This window comes from Ailuropoda melanoleuca, chromosome X (genome assembly GCF_002007445.2).
Source record: "Ailuropoda melanoleuca isolate Jingjing chromosome X, ASM200744v2, whole genome shotgun sequence".
NCBI classification, from domain to species: domain Eukaryota; kingdom Metazoa; phylum Chordata; class Mammalia; order Carnivora; family Ursidae; genus Ailuropoda; species Ailuropoda melanoleuca.
In genome coordinates this window covers 19,817,351-19,836,455 of record NC_048238.1, presented here as the reverse complement: position 1 = coordinate 19,836,455, position 19,105 = coordinate 19,817,351, and the positions used below count along the sequence as shown (strand labels likewise).

At 40.4% G+C, this 19,105-nt stretch overlaps 1 protein-coding gene across 7 annotated transcripts in view; it reads left to right on the top strand.

The window, feature by feature from the left end:
• The window catches only part of ACOT9 (acyl-CoA thioesterase 9), a 58,101-nt gene that overhangs the window by 29,233 nt on the left and 9,763 nt on the right, over nucleotides 1–19,105 (top strand). For 2 of the 7 annotated variants that reach the window (XM_034648936.1, XM_034648931.1), the window contains 7 exons: nucleotides 850–947; nucleotides 2,622–2,648; nucleotides 3,339–3,384; nucleotides 5,966–6,136; nucleotides 6,396–6,433; nucleotides 10,548–10,631; nucleotides 11,089–11,192. In XM_034648936.1, coding sequence (XP_034504827.1) covers nucleotides 938–947; nucleotides 2,622–2,648; nucleotides 3,339–3,384; nucleotides 5,966–6,136; nucleotides 6,396–6,433; nucleotides 10,548–10,631; nucleotides 11,089–11,192 — 480 coding nt within the window. In that variant the 5' untranslated portion in view covers nucleotides 850–937. Of the gene's footprint in view, nucleotides 1–849; nucleotides 948–2,621; nucleotides 2,658–3,315; nucleotides 3,385–5,965; nucleotides 6,137–6,395; nucleotides 6,434–10,547; nucleotides 10,632–11,088; nucleotides 11,193–19,105 lie in introns of all 7 variants that reach the window. The other 5 variants (XM_034648933.1, XM_034648934.1, XM_034648935.1 and 2 more) reach the window with 3 other exon arrangements.

Here is a 19,105-nt window from a genome sequence, read left to right as displayed (position 1 = left end):
GTCTTGTAGGATAAGGTACTATAACTACCCCATTTTACAGATGAAGAAACTTTTTTTGGGGGGGGGTGGGGGAGTTAGTCCTTACTTGTCCCGACATGAGATAGTAAGAATTTACTAATAACTTGAACTAGAATGAGTAACGGTATTTGGGGTTCTTGAGTTCTTCAGTGCCTTGCTTTCTTCAGCTGTGCAATCAGCAGATTGCTTTGTCAATCTCTGATATATGTGTGTCATCCCTGATATGATAGTGACTGATTAGGAGTCAACACTTAAGAAACAGTGAACTTAAACCAGCTTAATTTATTTTGGCAGACTAGGCTAGGCACATTTGGGTAAATAGCTTTTATTTTGTTGGGGGATTAGGAAATTTTTGCCCCAGTCCAATAAATATTCTCTTTGAGTCTGGAAAGGGCTAATTCTGTTTTCAAATTGATTAACTCCTCATTGGCTTTAGCTTATGGTATGAGAATAAAGAACAAAATAAATGTTCATAATTAATAATAAATGTTCATAATTAATTTACTCAACTGTTTACCAAATTGGGCTTCTGAAGCTAATAAAAAAAAGCAAGAGTAAATTCATTAAACCTGGTTGATATCTTTTATTTATTTTGTAGATTGTTAGCTAATTGGTCTCTGCTCTCATGAATGTTTACTCTAGTTGAAGAGATGATTTATAGAATAGCATCATATGCAAATATACATACACTGGAGAAACAAGTACAGACCCTTACAAGAAAGTATATGCTAAGGATATGGTGTGGTCAAGTGTTCTGGGAAGAGGGGCCAGTCTTTGGGGTTGCGAAGAAGCCATGGAACGTACTTCAATGTGTTTTATCTTGTTTCATAGGTTTTGTTCCTTGAACAAGGGGCTGCTTATTCCTGGAAGAGGACTGACTCAAGGATCCCAGAACCCGGAGAAACAGAGAGTCTTCCATATGCATGAAGGCAAGCATGGGTGTTTACCTTTTAGGCTCACGTGGTGAAAAACGCTGTCTTACTTGGGATGCACACAGATTGGTAGTTTAGGACAAATGAGACATACTAAAGGTAGATCTTTCATGAACTTCTCATTTATAAAATGATCAGTATAGCTTTGGGTAGAAACCACATTCAGAATTTGAGCTTTTGTTCCTGGGAGCCTGGGAGGTGGAGCTCTTTCAGTGAAATGATTTCCACCTTCCTTGTATCAGTACTGAAGGGGAAAGCATGGACAAAAGACACCTGCTGTATAAGTAAGACATGGGCCCTTCATTTGTAGCAGCTAAATGCTCCTAATCTACAGTTTTGTTAGAGACACTGTTAATCCATGCTTAGCTGAAGTTAATTTCAATTACTAGTCTGATACGCAAACTATGGATGTCTATATCAATTTAGGAGTATTCATTATAATTAAAATTGTGGCTTTTTGAAAAGGTACAAATTCAATATATATATATATAAAATTAACATTTCTACTTTTTTTAACATTTAACATTAACATATAATTAACATTTCTACTTTTTCTTGGCCCTTGGTACCTACCTTTCTTCTTATGCTGACTAAACTGGTAATAATCATTTTGTGTCAGCAAGGATCAGCAAGTGTACTGTTTGGCACACTTTCTGTTCATTCTTTTATTCAAGGAGCTCAGGAGTGAAAAAAAGTCAGAAGTAAGTCCAGTTTCCTTGTGGTTACAGGCATAGCTCAGAGATATTGCAGGTTTGGTTCCAGACCAGTGCAATAAAGTGAATATCGCAACAAAGTGAGTCAAATCAATTTGTTGGTTTCCCAGTGCATTCAAAAGTTACGCTTACACTACACTGTAGTCTATTAAGTGTGCAATAGTGTTATGTCTAAAAAAACAGTGTATATATCAAAACAATTAAAATAGTACCATCAAAGCTCACTGGTCACAGATCAGCATAACAGATACAACGATTACGAAAAATTTTGAAATATTGCCAGAATTGCCAAAATGTGATACAGAGACATGAAGTGATCAAATCCTGTTGGAAAAATGGCACTGACACAGGGTTGCCATAACACTTCAATTTTTAAAAAACATATTATTTGTGAAGAACAATAAAGTGAACTGCAATGAGATATGCCTGTATATTTTGCAGTTCTCTATGATTTAGTTGTTTTTTAAAGACTGTATTTATTTATTTTGTTTTAGAGAGAGAGAGAGAGTGTAGAGGGAGGGGCAGAGTGAGAGGGAGAGAATTCCAAGCAGACTCCAGGCTCATTACAGAGCTCAGTGTGGGGCTCGATCTCACAGCTCTGAGATCGTGACCTGAGCGGAAAATAAGAGTCAGATGCTTAATGGACTGAGGCACCCAGGCGCCGCTATGATTTAGTTGTAATTAGAGTTTGTACCAAATTTATGGTGTATAATGATTGTTTGACAGAAAAATCAAATATTTTTTCATTAAAGTGCATGCTTATCTAAACTTATTTCATTTTGATCAGTTATTGAAGGACCAAGGATTGCTATAATTTCCTATAACTAGAATATGTATTTTATAAATCCTATATAAATGCATGTAAATACTAGAAAAAACATGAGCTTAGCAAATTATATGAAATCCTATAGATTTATTTCCACTGCTTATCTAATTTATTTTCCCTTTATCCATATAGCATGTTCACCTATACATGTGAATCACGGTGTGTGTGGTAATTAGTATCAATTTTTTTTAAATTGCTTTTTTTTGGCATTAATTCATTCTTGCACGTTTTGAGCATTAACTAAAATTAAATTGCTTTCTTTGCTTTTCCTTGATTTACATCTTTGCTTCATTTTTGTGGCTTAACATTTCTAGGAATTAGGATAGTATAAAAAATCAGAATGAAACTTGGATAATAGAAAAATCAGAATGAGACTTGGATAGTAGAAAAGAAATCAGAATGAGACTTGGATAGTAGAAAGAAATCAGAATGAGACTTGGATATCAGGGTTAGTCCCTGCACTAAGCTGTCTGATCTACTACTGCCTATAAGAAGCGAGGTGATGATTTTAGTCGTAATATCTCCATCGTAAAGGGACTCCTACTGACTGTGATACTGCCCCACCTGGTGAATAATTGGAGTTACCCTTTTCTGTTTGTGTAAGTAAATCCTAGTGATAGGCACAAGAGTATTCTTTTCTGCACTAAGGAGACAGCAGTTGTTTCAAGTTTTTAGGAAGCAGAGGCTTGGTCCCTTCCCTGAGCTGTTTGTTGTGGCATTAAATGGAAATTAATCATTCTTTAAAGCTTTTGAGTGCATGAATTGCTTTTCATAGTTCTTGAATCATTGCCATAATCCAATGCCAATATTTCTTTGTTTCTTGGAGTTACCACTTTATGTTTGTTTCAGTTCGTGATAAGTTGCGGGAGATAGTAGGAGCATCCACTAACTGGAGGTGAGCACGCTTTGTGGTCATTCTTTCATCCCCATATGCTAAGCTGTGTTTAGGTTCAGCTGATGGTCTCATTGTAGGGACGGAGGGGGCCCTGTGTTGGGAAATGCATTGAGAGGTGTTTTTTTTTTAACTTTGGGGAGAAGACCCACATTCCAACATACTCATCATTTGATGCATTGTTGTCATAAAATAATGTGATTTACATGTACTCCACATTTTTCAAAGTGCATTCAGGTATATTACCTCACTGATTCTCAACAAAACTTGTGACATTCTTATGGCATATGTTCCTATCTTGTTTACCTATGATGAAACTGAAACTCAGAGACTGAATGATTAAGTATCAGGGTTTGGGACTTAAACCCAAGTTTCTTGGTTTTTCTGTTTCATGCAGCCTGACTCCTTTATTGCTTCTTGTCAGTTCACAGTTAACCTAGTCTCTCAGTATTTCCCCACTGTGAAATAAGATAATATCCATCTTGGTGCACCAAATTTTGAGTCTAAAATGAGATAGAAAAAGCAGTCACTAGACATAAAATAATCTATTGTTGGTGTAGAAATTATCTAATAACTTCTTTTTAACTATTTATATGAAAATTTTCCATTTACTGAAAAGTAGAAAAAATGAATACCTATGTGCCTACCATCTTGATTGGATACTTATGTTTTTCCAGATTAGCCAATATGCATATATTGGGTGAACTATTTCTAAGTAAATTATAGGTATCATGATATCATGATACTTCAGCATATATCTCCAGTAAATAAATATATTCTCTTGTATAACAAAATCAGCAATCATGTATCTCTAACAAACAAGATATTCTCTTACATAATGAAATTGACAGTAATTCCCTAATGTTATATTACTCATCTGTTCAGAATATCTCAACTGTTCCCCAAATGTGTTTTTTTATGTTAGTCACCATACAGTACATCATTAGTTTTTGATGTAGTGTTCCATGATTCATTATTTGCATATGACACCCAATGTTCCATGCAGTACGTGCCCTCCTTAATACCCATCACTGGGCTAGCCCATCCACCCACTCCCCTCCCCTCTAAAACTCTCAGTTTGTTTCTTGGAGTCCATAGTCTCTCATGGTTCGTCTCCCCCTCTGATTTCCCCCCTTACATTTTTCCCTTCCTTCTCCTGATGTCCTCCTTGCTATCCTTTAGGTTCCACAAATAAGTGAAACCGTATGATAATTGATTTTCTCTGCTTGACTTATTTCACTTAGCATAATCCCCTCCAGTTCCATCCATGTTGTTGCAAATGTTGGGTGATAATTCTTTCTGATGGCTGAGTAATATTCCATTGTATAAATGGACCACATCTTGTTTATCCAGTCATCTGTTGAAGCATCTCGGCTCCTTCCATGGTTTGGCTATTGTGGACATTGCTGCTATGAACATTGGGGTGCTTATGGCTCTTCTTTTCCCCAGGTGTTTTTTACAGCTTTTTAAAAAATACCAAGATCCAATAAAGGATTATATACTGCCTTTAGTGCTTATGACTCTTTGGTCTCCCCTTATCTAGAATAGTAGACAATTATCCTCCCTCCTTTTTTTTTTCTTTCTATGAGCTTGACTTTAAAGAGGCCAAGCCATTTGTCATGTAGAATGTTGCGTATTTAGGATTTACTTGGTGCCATTTAAGTTGTTCCTCTGCCCCTTCTATTTTTGGTAAGCTAGACCTTTCTGGCGATAATACTTCATAAGTGAAACTTAGAAAGATGTCTGGATTAGTGATATTGTCAGCATTTTAGTTTCCTATCCCCTTGTCTCTCTCTCTTCTCTCCCACTTTAATCGTTTCTTTTTTTTCTTCCCTTCCTCCTTTTCGTGTTCTCCTCCTCTTTATCTTTTGCTCTGCCTTCCATACTTCTTTTGTATATACTTCATTTTTCTTCTTCTACTCTCTTTCCTGAAATTGAAGGCAGAGAGAGAGAGAGGGAGAGAGGGAGAGAGCTGGGGCACAGAAAATGCGAGACTTGTCAAGGTGAGAAATGGGAATACGGAGTTCAGTGGCCACTTTGTTCTTTAATCCATATATATATTTGTGTCCATTGCTGCATTTTTAATTTGATGTCAGATATTCTGTTTTTTGAATATACTTTTTGATGAGGTGAATATATGGTTTAGGTATATCTATATCATTTATAAGCATTTTTTTAAAGATTTTTAAAATTTATTTATTCGACAGAGATAGAGACAGCCAGCGAGAGAGGGAACACAAGCAGGGGGAGTGGGAGAGGAAGAAGCAGGCTCACAGCGGAGGAGCCTGATGTGGGGCTCGATCCCACAATGCCGGGATCACGCCCTGAGCCGAAGGCAGACGCTTAACTGCTGTGCCACCCAGGCGCCCCTATAAGCATTTTTTAAAAATCTATAAGCCCGAGACGTTTTAACAGAAAATTTTTAATTCTGCCAAGTGCCAGCTGGGGAGGGAGGGAAGGAGGAGAGGATGAGGTAGGTCCAGACCTTCATTTTCCTCCTTTGATGGTGTCTGACCTGCCTGTCACTGGCGTGTGGGGTAGCATTGCCTCTGTGTTTCATGAAGCTTGCGTCCTTTCTTCTCAGTGACCATGTGAAAGCAATGGAGGAAAGAAAATTACTTCAGAGTTTTTTGGCTGAGTCACAGAAAGAACTGCCACCCAGGAGAATGAGAGACAGTTATATTGAAGTTCTCTTGCCTTTGGGTAGTCAGCCTGAATTACGAGAGAAGTATTTGACTGTTCAAAACACCATAAGGTAACACAGCAATCTTTTTATTTGCATCATTTATTTGTTTTTATTTCCTTTCGTTATTGTGACTTTGAGATGTAATTTCCACACCATAATATTCAGTTATATAAAGTGTGCAGTTCTGTGGTTTTTAGTATATTTGTAGAGTCATGTGGTCATCACCACAATCAATTTTAGAACTTTTCAGCCACCTAAACTGTGTTCTTCATTTTTAAGGGGTGATCATTATGATTTTCATTTAATCACAGTTTTCTTTACTTCACAGATTTGGCAGGATTCTTGAGGACCTTGACAGCTTAGGAGGTACTGGTATTCTTTTAGTATTTCTAAATAGATATTTACAGCTATACGTTGAATCCTTTGTCTGGAGAGGGCCTTTTTCATTCTTTAACTTGCACAGATGAGGATATTCTACAAAAGGAGTAAAAGAAGGGCCTCTGTTACCTCTGAGTTGTCATAATTTTTTTTCCCTGAATGTATAGATTCCTGTTTAACAGTTGTAATCTCATTCATTCTTCTTTCTAATAACTTTTCAAAAAGTAAATTTATGGAAAAGTTGCTAATACAGTACAAAGAATTGTTCTTCTCTGAGTCATGTAAGAGACTGCATTACTGATGTGATACACATCACCCCTGATGGTTCTTGTTAGTATTTCCTACCAATAAGGACATTCTCCTCCATAACCACAATACAGCCATCAAAATCAGGAAATTAACCCTGATACTTTAGACTCTTTAATCCTTGGACCCCATGCAACTTTCCCCAGTGGTCCTTTGTAGCAGAAGGGATCCAGTTCTGAATCACATGTTGCATTTAATTGTTGTGTCAGGAATAGCTCCTCAGTGTTTCTCTGACTTCCATGACCTTGATACTTTTGAAGGTTATAGGCCATTTCTTTTGTGGAATTTCTCTCAATTTGGGTTTATTTGATGCTTCCCCAAGATTAGATTTGAGATATGCATCTTTGGCAGGAACATCACAGAAAGGACGCTGTGTTCTTACTGCGTCTCATCAACTGGAGCATAATTCTCATTTGTCCCATTACCGGGATGCTCACTTTGATTCCTTGATGAAGGTGGTGTCTGCCAGGCTTCTTCACTCTAAAGTTACTCTTACCCCCTTTGTAATGAATAAGGACCTTGTAGGCCAGTAAATTCAGACCTTATAAACAGTCCATTTCTCATCAGACCTTCAATTTATTATTTTAAAATCAGTAGGGCCTCAGGATTCCTATTTTATAGAATGTAATGTAATATGTCGTTTTCATCTCTTGTGGTACTCAGATTGTGCCAGGACGGCCTCAGTCCCTTCAGACTGGCTTGTGGTTTTTTTGTTTTGTTGTTGTTGTTGTTGTTTTTGTGGTTGTTGTTGTTTTGCTGTGTCCCTATCATTCTTTGAGCACTTCCTCACTTCCTGGCACAGGAAGACGTTCTAGGCACATTTGTATTTTATCTGACTTAGTCCTAGAATCGGCCAAATCTGCAAGGAGCTCTGGTTCTTTTTGATGGAGAATGGTAATTAGAAACCAAGATACCGGTGCTGGGAGTGGTCCCTGCTGCTGGGGTGTCACTGCTCCCATGCCCTTTCAGTGGATGAGGTGGGGAATCTCTGCACATGCACATACATTCACATCTCTGTCTGTCTGTCTGTCCATCTATGAAAACGATGGGTTTACAGTGACAGTCCCAGTTCTGGTTCAGCACCACAGGTTCATTCATTTCTTCCCTTTGCATGTTTGTAATTCCCTTTTCCAGCCGGCTCCATGATCCTAAATCCATTTACTTATTTGATCAGTTTTCCCTGCATGAAGTTAATTTCATATGTTTGCCACCCCTATCCCCTCATGGACCCCTCACGGATGCTCCCCTCATCTCGCTGGGATTCGTACTAGGTGCCCTTCTGCAGGGTCGCCCTCCTCATTGTGCTCAGCCTGCAACATGCTGGGCCATCGCTGTGGTTGCCTCCTCTCTTTATGTCCTCCTGACCCTGTTTGGGCTTCAGCATCCTACTCTGGGCTACCTTGCTGCTCTTACTAATGACTTTTGGACTGTACTGTTGGGAAAGGGTTTAAGGAAAGGCTCTAATGACTTCTATAATATAGACAGAAGTCTTTTGTTAGGCTTAACTAACACCCAGCTGCTTGTTTCTTTTTTTTTTTTTTAAGATTTTATTTATTTATGTGACAGAGAGACAGCCAGCGAGAGAGGGAACACAGCAGGGGGAGTGGGAGAGGAAGAAGCAGGCTCCCAGCGGAGGAGCCCAATGTGGGACTCAATCCCGGAATGCCGGGATCACGGCCTGAGCCAAAGGCAGACACTTAACGACTGTGCTACCCAGGTGCCCCTGCTTGTTTCTTCAGATTAAATAAACTTGGTCAGGGGCACCTGCGTGGCTCAGTCGGTGAAGCATCTGCCTTCTGCTCAGGTCATGATCCCGGGGTCCTGGGGTCGAGCCCTGCATCGGACTCCCTGCTTGGCAGGGAGTCGGCTTCTCCCTCTGCCCCCGCCCCCGGCTCATGCTCTCTCTCTTTCTCTCTCTCTTTCGCTTGCTCTTTCTCTCTCATAAATAAATAAACAAATAAATAAAATCTTTAAAAAATAAATAAACTTGGTTAAACATTCTTACTGACCTCTAAAAAAAAAAAAACCCACACAAACACATACACATACTCCTGACTTCAGTTTACTTAGGTGTCCCTAAATACACAAACTCCTCTGCCACTACCCTAGTTTTTCCTCATTGGCTTCTGTCGATGGCCATTCCTTTCACCTGTTCACTTGATTCTGTTCTTTCCAGTTCTTCCAGCAACTTGCCTTGTCACCTGTGCTTGCTCTCTTGTATCTCAAGCCTTTTCTCAACTTCACATTTCCTTCGACTTATAAACATGTTCAAGGCTCTTCCGTCTTATAATGAAAAGTAGGTAAAATCCCCTTCCCTTACAACACTGTCGAACTTGCTCCCCCACTTCATAGCTAACTTTCTGGAAAGAGTTGGAAAAACACATTTGCTCTTATTTCCTCTATATCTTGACCTTCTATTTACTGCCCAGTTTCACGTGTTCTGGCTTCTGCTCCTCCATGCCATTGAATGGCTCTTGCCAAACTCTCCATTGGCTCCCTTATTTCATGATCTAATGGGTGCTCTTCAAGGATTACCTGATCCCTTTGTGGCTCCTAATACTGCCAAACTCATCCTTGGGCTTTGCAGACATTTCCTCCTGCCTCTCTGGCTGTTCCTTCACAGTCTCCTTTGTGGGTTCCTCTTTCTCTAGTGATCTTTTGAATGTTGGTTATTCCCAGGGTTTTGTGTTCTGCCCTTTTTTGCTTATCTGTACACTCACTACAAATAATCTCATTTACCCTTAGTGCTTCACTTGTTCTCAGTATGTGGAATACTTAGGAAGCCACATTTCTTGCCCTGCTTTGCTGAGTTCCAGACCAATTTGTCCTCCTGGATATCTCCGTTTGGATACGCGCTAGGCTTCTCAAATTTAACATGTTGAAAATAGTCCATTCTGCTCTTCTTGTATTCTGTTTTTCAGTGAATGGGGTACCATCTTCACTCAGGCAAGCTAGAGCCGTGGCGTTATTACAATATTGTCAAGTGTACCCTCTTCTTAACTCTAGGATCTTTTCATTTCCATTGATACTGCCATAGGTCAGCCACATACGATTTATTCTATGGGTACCACAGAGGCTTTTAAATGGACTTTCTTGCCTTTAGCCTCTCATTCCCCAGTACATCCTTTAGCAGGTGCATGGATGGAGGGATTTATTGTCACTTACCTAATATTTATTGGGTGCAGACCCTGGTCCTGAGGGCTGATGATACAAATTTGAATGAATCATGGGTAAGCAGTGAGGCCACCAAACACAGGAGTATGATACAACTTTAAATGAGTTGTTATTTGTAAGGTGCATAGAGCCACGCTAAGCTTATTAAAATATGGAAAGTATACAGAGAGCCACGAGGTAGTGTTGGAGTCAAGGGTGTTATGGGGAAGGAGGAGTAACTGAAGCGAAATAATTGCTTTATGATTAGGAAGGAGTCAGAGGGAAAATAGATAGCCAAGTCCTTGTGACTTATTTCTCTTTTCTGAAGCTGTTTGATGCTGTCAGACTCACATGCTGAGGTCTTTTTCTAATTGAGGCACTGCATCTCTGTGCAGTGGTGACAGGCCACCTGGTGGGCTCAGGCTTTGGGCTTCCATTTCTTCACCAAATCTAAAATTGAGTGTTCAGTCAGATGAGAGAATCCCCAAATCTCTTCCATGTATGAGAAGTCTTTGGTCCTCAGATAAGACCACTAGTGGGATATGGGGGGTTGGGTCTTCAAAACGAGATAATTTCAGGGAGTCAGTTGTCAATGTTGAGAAATAATTGTGCTTTTCCTTTATTTTGTTCTCTTCTCTTACAGTTCTTATTTGCTACATGCACACCAGAGTTCAGGAAGCTAAGATGTCTCCTTTGTCAATAGTTACAGCCCTGGTGGACAAGATTGGTAAGCGATATTCTTTTTTTTTTTTTTAGTAATTTTTTAAAATTATGTTAGTCACCATACAGTATTATTTTCTATACGTAATTAGAATTCTCAGTAATTCCAAGAGATTATTGAAATTAGAGGAAATATTTTCCTTTTATGGGGGAATTTTTATATGTGTATATATATGAAAATGTCTAGAACGCTCTATACCAAGATACATGTTTATCATAGTAATCTTTGGAAGGGTTTTGCATGATTCCAGTTTTATTTTTTATATTCTTTGCATTGTCTGCAGTTTTCAAAAAGATACACAATTTTTTTTCTGTGTCAAAAAAGTTGTTTTTAGTTTCGAAGACTAAAAGAAAGAAAAAAAGGAAATGTGGTGAATTTGCCAGAATTTCAAGTGAAATTTTCCAGTTGTAATACAGAAAATTACGGGTGTGGTTTGAACTCAGATTGATTTTCTGTTTTACAGATATGTGTAAGACGAGCTTAAGCCCAGAACAGGACATTAAGTTCAGTGGCCATGTTAGCTGGGTTGGGAAGACATCCATGGAAGTGAAGATGCAAATGTTTCAGGTTTGTATTCGTCTAAAGTTTGCCCACTTGTTCTAATACAACCAGCCAGGTCTAGTGAAAGAAAAGTGTATTTACCTATCTACCAATAGACAGGTATATAGCTCACCACTTCTAGAAAAATAATTGAAAGTTCATGTCCTGCAGATGGTGGGTTATTTTATTTAGATTTATTTATTTATTTTTAGAGAGAGTGAGAGAGAAAGAGAAAGCGGGTGGGAGGAGGGACAGAGGGAGAGAGAGTCTCAAGCAGAATCCCTGCTGCGCCGGGAGCCCAATGCGGGGCTCGATCCCAGGACCCTGAAATCATGACCTGAGCCAAAATCAAGAGTGGGACACTCAACTGACTGAGCCACTCAAGCATCCTGTAAATGCTGGGTTATTAATGACCTCCTCCTGTATAAAGACTGACACATTATTTGGTGTTTATGGTCAGTGTTTATTACTTTCAAATTGTATATAGCTACATATTAAGGTGCTTGTTTCTGGTTTTGCCCCAAATAATGTCACAAGAGTCTTGAGTTACATTAGGCATAAATGGTACTGGTCACTCTGTTCGTTTCCTAGGGCCGCTGTGACAAAGTACCACAAAGTAGGTGGCTTAAAACAAATTGTCTTACAGTTTGGCAGCTAGAAGTCCAAAATCAAGGCCTCAGCAGGACCATGATCCCTCTAAAATTTGTAGGGGAAGAGTCCTTCCTTGCTTCTTCCTAGCTTCTGGTGGTTTGCTGGTAGTCCTTGTCATTCCTTGGCTTGCAGCTCTAACACTTCAGTCTCTGCCTCCATTGCCATGTGCTCTTTCCCTCTTGCGTCTCTGTGTCTCTTCTCTCCTTTTTTTTTTAAATTAAGTCATCTCTGTGCCCAGTGTGGGTCTCAAACTCATGACCCTGAGATCGAGAGTCACATGCTCTACCAACTGAGCTGGCCAGGCAGCCCTCTTCTCTTCTTGTAAGAACATCAGTAATATTGGAGTAAGGCCCCACCCTACTCCAGTATGACCTCATCTTAACTGATTATATCTGCAGTGGTCCTATTTCCAAGTAAAGTCATGTTCACAGGTACTGAGGGATAGGACTTCATATCTTTTTGCAGGACGCTGTTCAACCCATAACAGTCACTTAGACCAATATGGCACTTAGGAACAACCCCTCTAATGCGCAGAGTTCATAGTAGCTATTATAAAGAAATGAAAAAATTTGACAAGAAAAGGTTCCTCAAAGAAGATAATAGCACAGAAATCAGATAATTCAGAGTAAGAATGGTGAGCATAGCATAATGGATAAACTTGTTGAGTCACTGTGTTGTACACCTGAAGCTAATGTAACACCGTGTGTCAACTTTACTCAAAAAAAAAATAATAATAAGGGAGAAAAAGAATGACTCCTTCAGTTATGCCAGGGTATTCAATGGGCCCATTATTCAGACACATTTTTTCTGTTTTGGAATTATGAAGCATTTCACCTTTTGGAGAAGTCTGAAGCTTGCTCTGCAGTAATTAAAGTTTTTTGTCAAAATAGTTAAGTAGTTTTTTATTTGATGCTACATATAAGCAGTTGGATTCTTTAACTCCCATGTTGCTATAACTGACAGTAACACTGTTTTTAGAACAAAACACAGTAAGGTTGTAGGGTCTATAGCTATGATTTGTCCACATTGTTTTTTTTAAAGATTTATTATGTATTTTTGAGAGAGAGAGAGCGAGAGAGCGGGGTGGGGAGGGCAGAGGGAGAGGAAGAGAGAATCTCAGGCAGACTCACCGCTAAGCACAGAGCCTGACACAGGGCTCAATCCCAGGACCCTGAGGTCATGACCTGAGCTGAAGCCAAGAGTTGGACTCTTAACCGACTGAGCCACCTTTATGGTTGATTCCTATCCTGTTTAGATTCCTGCTGTAGGACCTGCTTTCTGGAGAATCTTGGTAATTTGAATCTTGGCTAAATAGGCTGAAAAGAGATACAGGAGTTATTGTGAGGAGAGAGCCAATGAAAATTAATGTCAGACAAGTACAAACTTCTGCTTTAAGTTGTGTTTCTCATTGGCCATTTTGACTAATAACTCAAGAACCGAGTGATCCTTTCTACTCCAGAGAGGAAGCTTGGTGATAGGTGCTTTGCCTTTGGTTTGGGTACCCGTAGGTTCAAATCCCAGCTCTGCTGCTTATTAGCCATGTGACTGTGGGTAAGTTACTGACCTTCTCTGAGCTTCTGTTTTCTCAAGTGTAACATGGAAACAGTAATAGTACCATGTTCTACTGTTGGGTAAGGATGAATGAAAAAACAACCTAACTGTTTTAATTACTCGGTACAGTTGTCTGTCACACAATGACCACTAATCACATGTTGGCAATAATGTTAATTTATTATCATTACTATGGAGGTGGTCCCAAATCTTTTCTGGGATTGACCTTCAAACCTATCTTTCGAGTGCCTGTTACATCTCTCTCCCTACATGTGCCCTTGCTACCTAAAATATAGTGTATTACAAACTGATTACATCAGCTTCTTTTCCAGTCCTGATCCTCCTCCATTTTCCCCTTTGCCCACACAGCCTTTTGCCAAGTCTTGCAAATTTATCACCCATAACAACTCACCAGAGTTCTTTCTTGTCACACGAGAGGCAGTAAGGCCTTGAATGAAATGCAGGGGCCTAGTTAGTGAGTCTCCCTGCCTCTAGTCTGTTGTCTCTCTGTTAACTGTACAGATTTTTACCAGTTAGACCTTCCAAAGCCGATCTTAAATCCCATTGCATCACATCACATTCTGTGACCATTCTCCATGCATTAAAGTCGAAACTCTTTTGACTAGTTGGGATCCAAGGTGCTCCATAAACTAGCTCCCACCTACCTTTCCCACTGTACTTCCGCCAACTTGTCATTAATATACCTTCCTAGATCTTGCTACTGGACATTCTGAACATTCTAAGAGTGGAGAGTTGTTCATTTTTGCATTCTTGTTGCTTGGCACTGGTAGGTGTTCATTGTAATAAACCATAATTTAAACAGTGAGTTGGATGAGTATCATTGCTTATGCTTTTTTCTTTGCCTGAAATCCTTGTGCTCTGGCTCCACATATCCACATTCCGCCTGTGCTTCTGGATTCCCTCATGCTCGGATGCTTCCCTCGTCTTCCCACCGCCCAGCCCCTGATGCTTCCCCATGACTCCTTCCTCAATGCCCTTGTTCGGACTCTTTCTCCTGGCACCTGCACATCTCTTCTCCACCAAGCTGCGTATGAACTTTTTCTTTTCTACCAGGCTATACATGTCTTGAGAGCAGCATCTGGGTTTGAGTCACCTAGTCCACTTCCCGACATCCATTCGTTTATTGTTCCTTTAGCCATTGTTTCTTGAGTGCCTATTCTGTGTTAGGCATACAGCAGTGAGCTAAACAAAACTTCATTGTTTTAGAGTTTACATTCTAGTAGTGCTCAATCATTTTCTGCCTTAATTCATACATCCGCAGTTATTGGTTGGGTATCTGCTATCTGCCAGTCTTTGTGGTAAGTGCTAGGGATGCAAATGTGAGTCAAAATGGTCTTTGTCGTCAAGGAGCGCATGCTGCAATAGGGAGTCAGCCACGCATACAAATATCTGTGATACACCGTCCCCACCTTGGGATGGTTTGACTTCTGATTTTTCAGCTTTACGATGGCGTGAAAGAGTGTTCAGTGGAAACTATACTTTGAAGTTTGAATTTTGATCTCTTCCTGGGCGAGTGATAGGCAATACCACAGCAGCTGCGAGGTGCAGCTGCAGGCAGCCACGTGATCGTGAGGGTAGATGACTAATCCGTTTGTAACCCGCCCGTCCCCATTCAGCCATTCTGGGTTTACTTTCCGAACAGTATTCAATAAATTATCTGAGGTAGTCAATACTTTGTTATAAAATAGGCTTTGTGTTGGATGATTCTGCCTAACTGTAAGCTAATGTCCGTGTTCTTGAGCACGTGTACAGTAGGCTAGGCTAAACTGGGATATTCTCTAGGTTACGTATATTAAATACGTTTTGACTTAATGGTATTTTCAATTTATGACGTGTTTGTCGGGATATAATCTCATTGTAAGTCGAGGGAGGTCTGTAGTATTTAAGCATTGTGCAGCATTTCTCCACAGGGACACTATTGGCATTGTATGTGGGAAGCTGCTTAATGATGCAGGATGATCTCCTGCGTTGTGAGGTGTTTAGCTCCTTGGTAACCCCTGCCCTGCTAGTGATGTCCCTCAAGTCATGTGACCACCAAAACCTCTTTTACACATATCCGAATGCTCCCAAAAGGGGTGGTATCCATATCTCTGTTATATTGAGAACCACTTTCAGAGGAGGATTTTGTTTCCATTCTCATGGCAAACCAAGGAGGAAATGATGACTTCTGCCTGGGGAGGAGGGATGGAGCAGGGGTGGGGAGGAGTGTCCTGAGGAGGGCAGCTGTGAGGAAGGCATCAGGCACAGACATGGCCAGGACAAGTTCAATAGCATAGTACGTTCCAGGACCTCCAAGTTGTCAGCTGTGGCTAGGGCAAAAGGTGCAGGTGTGGGGGAGGTGTTAGTGAACAACCAGAGAGGAGTCTGGGCTGTGTTGTGGAGGGCTTTATATATAGTGCCAGGAGGCTTAGAGCAGCTGTGGGAAGAGGGTTAAGGGGGAGGGTGATAGGGGCCTGAATGGGCAGCAGTGAGGAGGACGAGGGGTGAGGTCTGTTGAAGAGTGAGCCTACTATACCCCCAACTGATGATGGGACTTCATGATATAACTTCTCTGGAAGTACAGAGTCCTGGAGGATAAGAAATGCCTTAAAACCTCAGAGGCCTTGTGCATTGTAAATATGTCACTCAATCCACAGAATTATCACTGATCCTCAGCCCTTCTTGGGAGTGCCTGTGCTCAGCGAAGGAAACCCAAATATGCTGGTAGTTGGCACACTGAAAACACTAATGTCTGTGAGAGCAGTGAGGCATTGACCTGGCTCTGTGTGCCGTTGTGAGGACTGGCAGGTGTGAAGAACGCCGGCATCCTGCGCACTGCTGGACGGTTAAATGATGCTGATGCAGAGGGTCCCTCTGTGACCCTTGCTCTTGAGTCTCAGTCACACGCGGTTCCAAAGCCCGTTGGTCATGGCCATCCCAACCCTTCTCACATGGATGCTGTTTGAATTTTAGGAAGTCTTTCTCCTTCCCCAGACCACAGGCTCTTTGGTCATGCTGCCGTTCACCCAGAGCTTAGTTCTGTGCCTGGCAGCTCAGCAGATGGTGGTTAATGAATGATTAACATTTCTTTTTCTTTTTTTTTTTTAATTTTATTTTATTATATTATGTTAATCACCATACAGCACATCCCCAGATTCCGATGTAAAGTTTGATGCTTCATTAGGTTGCCTATAACACCCAGTGCACCATGCAATACGTGCCCTCCTTACTACCCATCACCAGTCTATCCCCTTCCCCCACCCCCTCCCCTCTGAAGTCTTCAGTTTGTTTCTCATAGTCCATAGTCTCTCATGTTTCATTCCCCCTTCTGATTACCCCCCTTTTCTTTATCCCTTTCTTCCCCTACCGATCCTCCTAGTTCTTATGTTCCATAGATGAGAGAAATCATATGATAATTGTCTTTCTCTGCTTGACTTATTTCACTTAGCATTATCTCCTCCAGTGCCGTCCATGTTGCAGCAAATGTTGAGAATTCGTTCTTTCTGATAGCTGAGTAATATTCCATTGTATATATGGACCACAGCTTCTTAATCCAGTCATCTGTTGAAGGGCATCTCGGCTCCTTCCATGATTTGGCTATTGTGGACAATGCAGCTATGAACATTGGGGTGCATATGGCCCTTCTCTTTACTACGTCTGTATCTTTGGGGTAAACACCCAGTAGTGCAATGGCTGGGTCATAGGGTAGTTCAATTTTTAACTTTTTAAGGGACCTCCACACTGTTTTCCAGAGTGGCTGTACCAACTTGCATTCCCACCAACAATGTAGGAGGGATCCCCTTTCTCCACATCCTCTCCAACAATTGTTGTTTCTTGCCTTGTCTATCTTTGCCATTCTAACTGGCGTAAGGTGGTATCTCAGTGTGGTTTTGATTTGAATTTCCCTGATGGCTAATGATTTTGAACATTTTTTCATGTGTCTGTTAGCCATTTGTATGTCTTCATTGGAAAAGTGTCTGTTCATATCTTCTGCCCATTTTATGATTTGTTTATTTGTTTCTCGTGTATTGAGTTTGAGAAGTTCTTTGTAGATCTTGGATACCAGTCCTTTATCTGTGGTGTCCTTTGCAAATATATTCTCCCATTCCGTGGGCTGTCTCTTAGTTTTTTTGACTGTTTCCTTGGCTGTGCAGAAGCTCTTTATCCTGATAAAGTCCCATAAGTTCATTTTATCTTTTATTTCTCTTGCCTTTGGAGATGTGTCGTGAAAAAGGTTGCTCTGGCCGATGTCATAGAAGTTGTTGCCTATGTTCTCCTCTAGAATTTTGATGGATTCCTGTCTCACATTGAGGTCTTTCATCCATTTGGAGTTTATTTTTGTGTATGGTGTGAGAGAGTGGTCAAGTTTCATTCTTTTGCATGTAGCTGTCCAATTTTCCCAGCACCATTTATTGAAGAGACTGTCTTTTTTCCACCGGATGTTTTTTCCTGCTTTATCAAAGATTAGTTGCCCAAAGAGCCGAGGGTCCATTTCTGGGTTCTCTATTCTGTTCCATTGGTCGATGTGTCTGTTTTTGTGCCAGTACCATGCTGTCTTTGTGATCACAGCTTTGTAGTACAGCTCGAAATCCGGCATTGTGATGCCCCCAGCTTTGTTTTTCCTTTTCAACAGTTCCTTGGAGATTCGGGGCCTTTTCTGGTTCCATACAAATTTAAGGACTATTTGTTCCAGTTCTTTGAAAAATGTCCTCGGTATTTTGATCGGGATAGCATTGAAAGTGTAGATTGCTCTGGGTAGTATGGACATTTTAACTATGTTAATTCTTCCAATCCATGAGCATGGAATATTTTTCCATCTTTTTATGTCTTCCTCAATATCTTTCAAAAGTGATCTATAGTTTCTAGCATATAGGTCCTTTACGTCTCTGGTTAAGTTAATTCCAAGGTAACGCATGGTTTTTGGTGTTATTGTAAATGGGATGGATTCCCTAATTTCTCTTTCTTCAGTCTCGTTATTCGTGTATAGAAATGCAACTGATTTCTGGGCATTGATTTTGTATCCTGCCACCTTACTGAATTGTTCTATAACTTCTAATAGTTTGGGAGTGGATTCCTTTGGGTTTTCCATATAGAGTATCATGTCATCTGCAAAGAGAGACAGTTTGACTTCTTCTTTGCCGATTTGGATACCTTTGATCCCTTTTTGTCTTCTGATTGCTGTTGCAAGGACTTCTAGTACTATGTTGAATAATAGTGGCGAGAGTGGGCATCCTTGTCGTGTTCCTGATCTTAAGGGAAAGGCTTCCAGCTTTTCCCCATTGAGAATAATGCTTGCAGTAGGCTTTTCATAGATGGCTTTTATGAGATTGAGAAATGTACCCTCTATTCCTACACTCTGAAGGGTTTTAATCAGGAAAGGATGCTGTATTTTGTCAAATGCTTTTTCTGCATCAATTGAGAGGATCATATGGTTCTTGAGTCTTTTCTTGTTGATATGATGTATCACATTGATTGATTTGCGAGTGTTGAACCATGCTTGCATCCCAGGTATGAATCCCACTTGGTCATGATGGATAATCCTTTTAATGTACTGTTGGATTCTATTAGCAAGGATCTTGTTGAGGATTTTGGCATCCATATTCATTAGAGAAATCGGTCTGTAATTCTCCTTTTTGAGGGGGTCTTTGCCTGGTTTGGGGATCAAGGTAATATTAGCCTCATAGAATGAGTTTGGTAGCTTTCCTTCTGTTTCTATTTTTTGAAATAGCTTTAGGAGA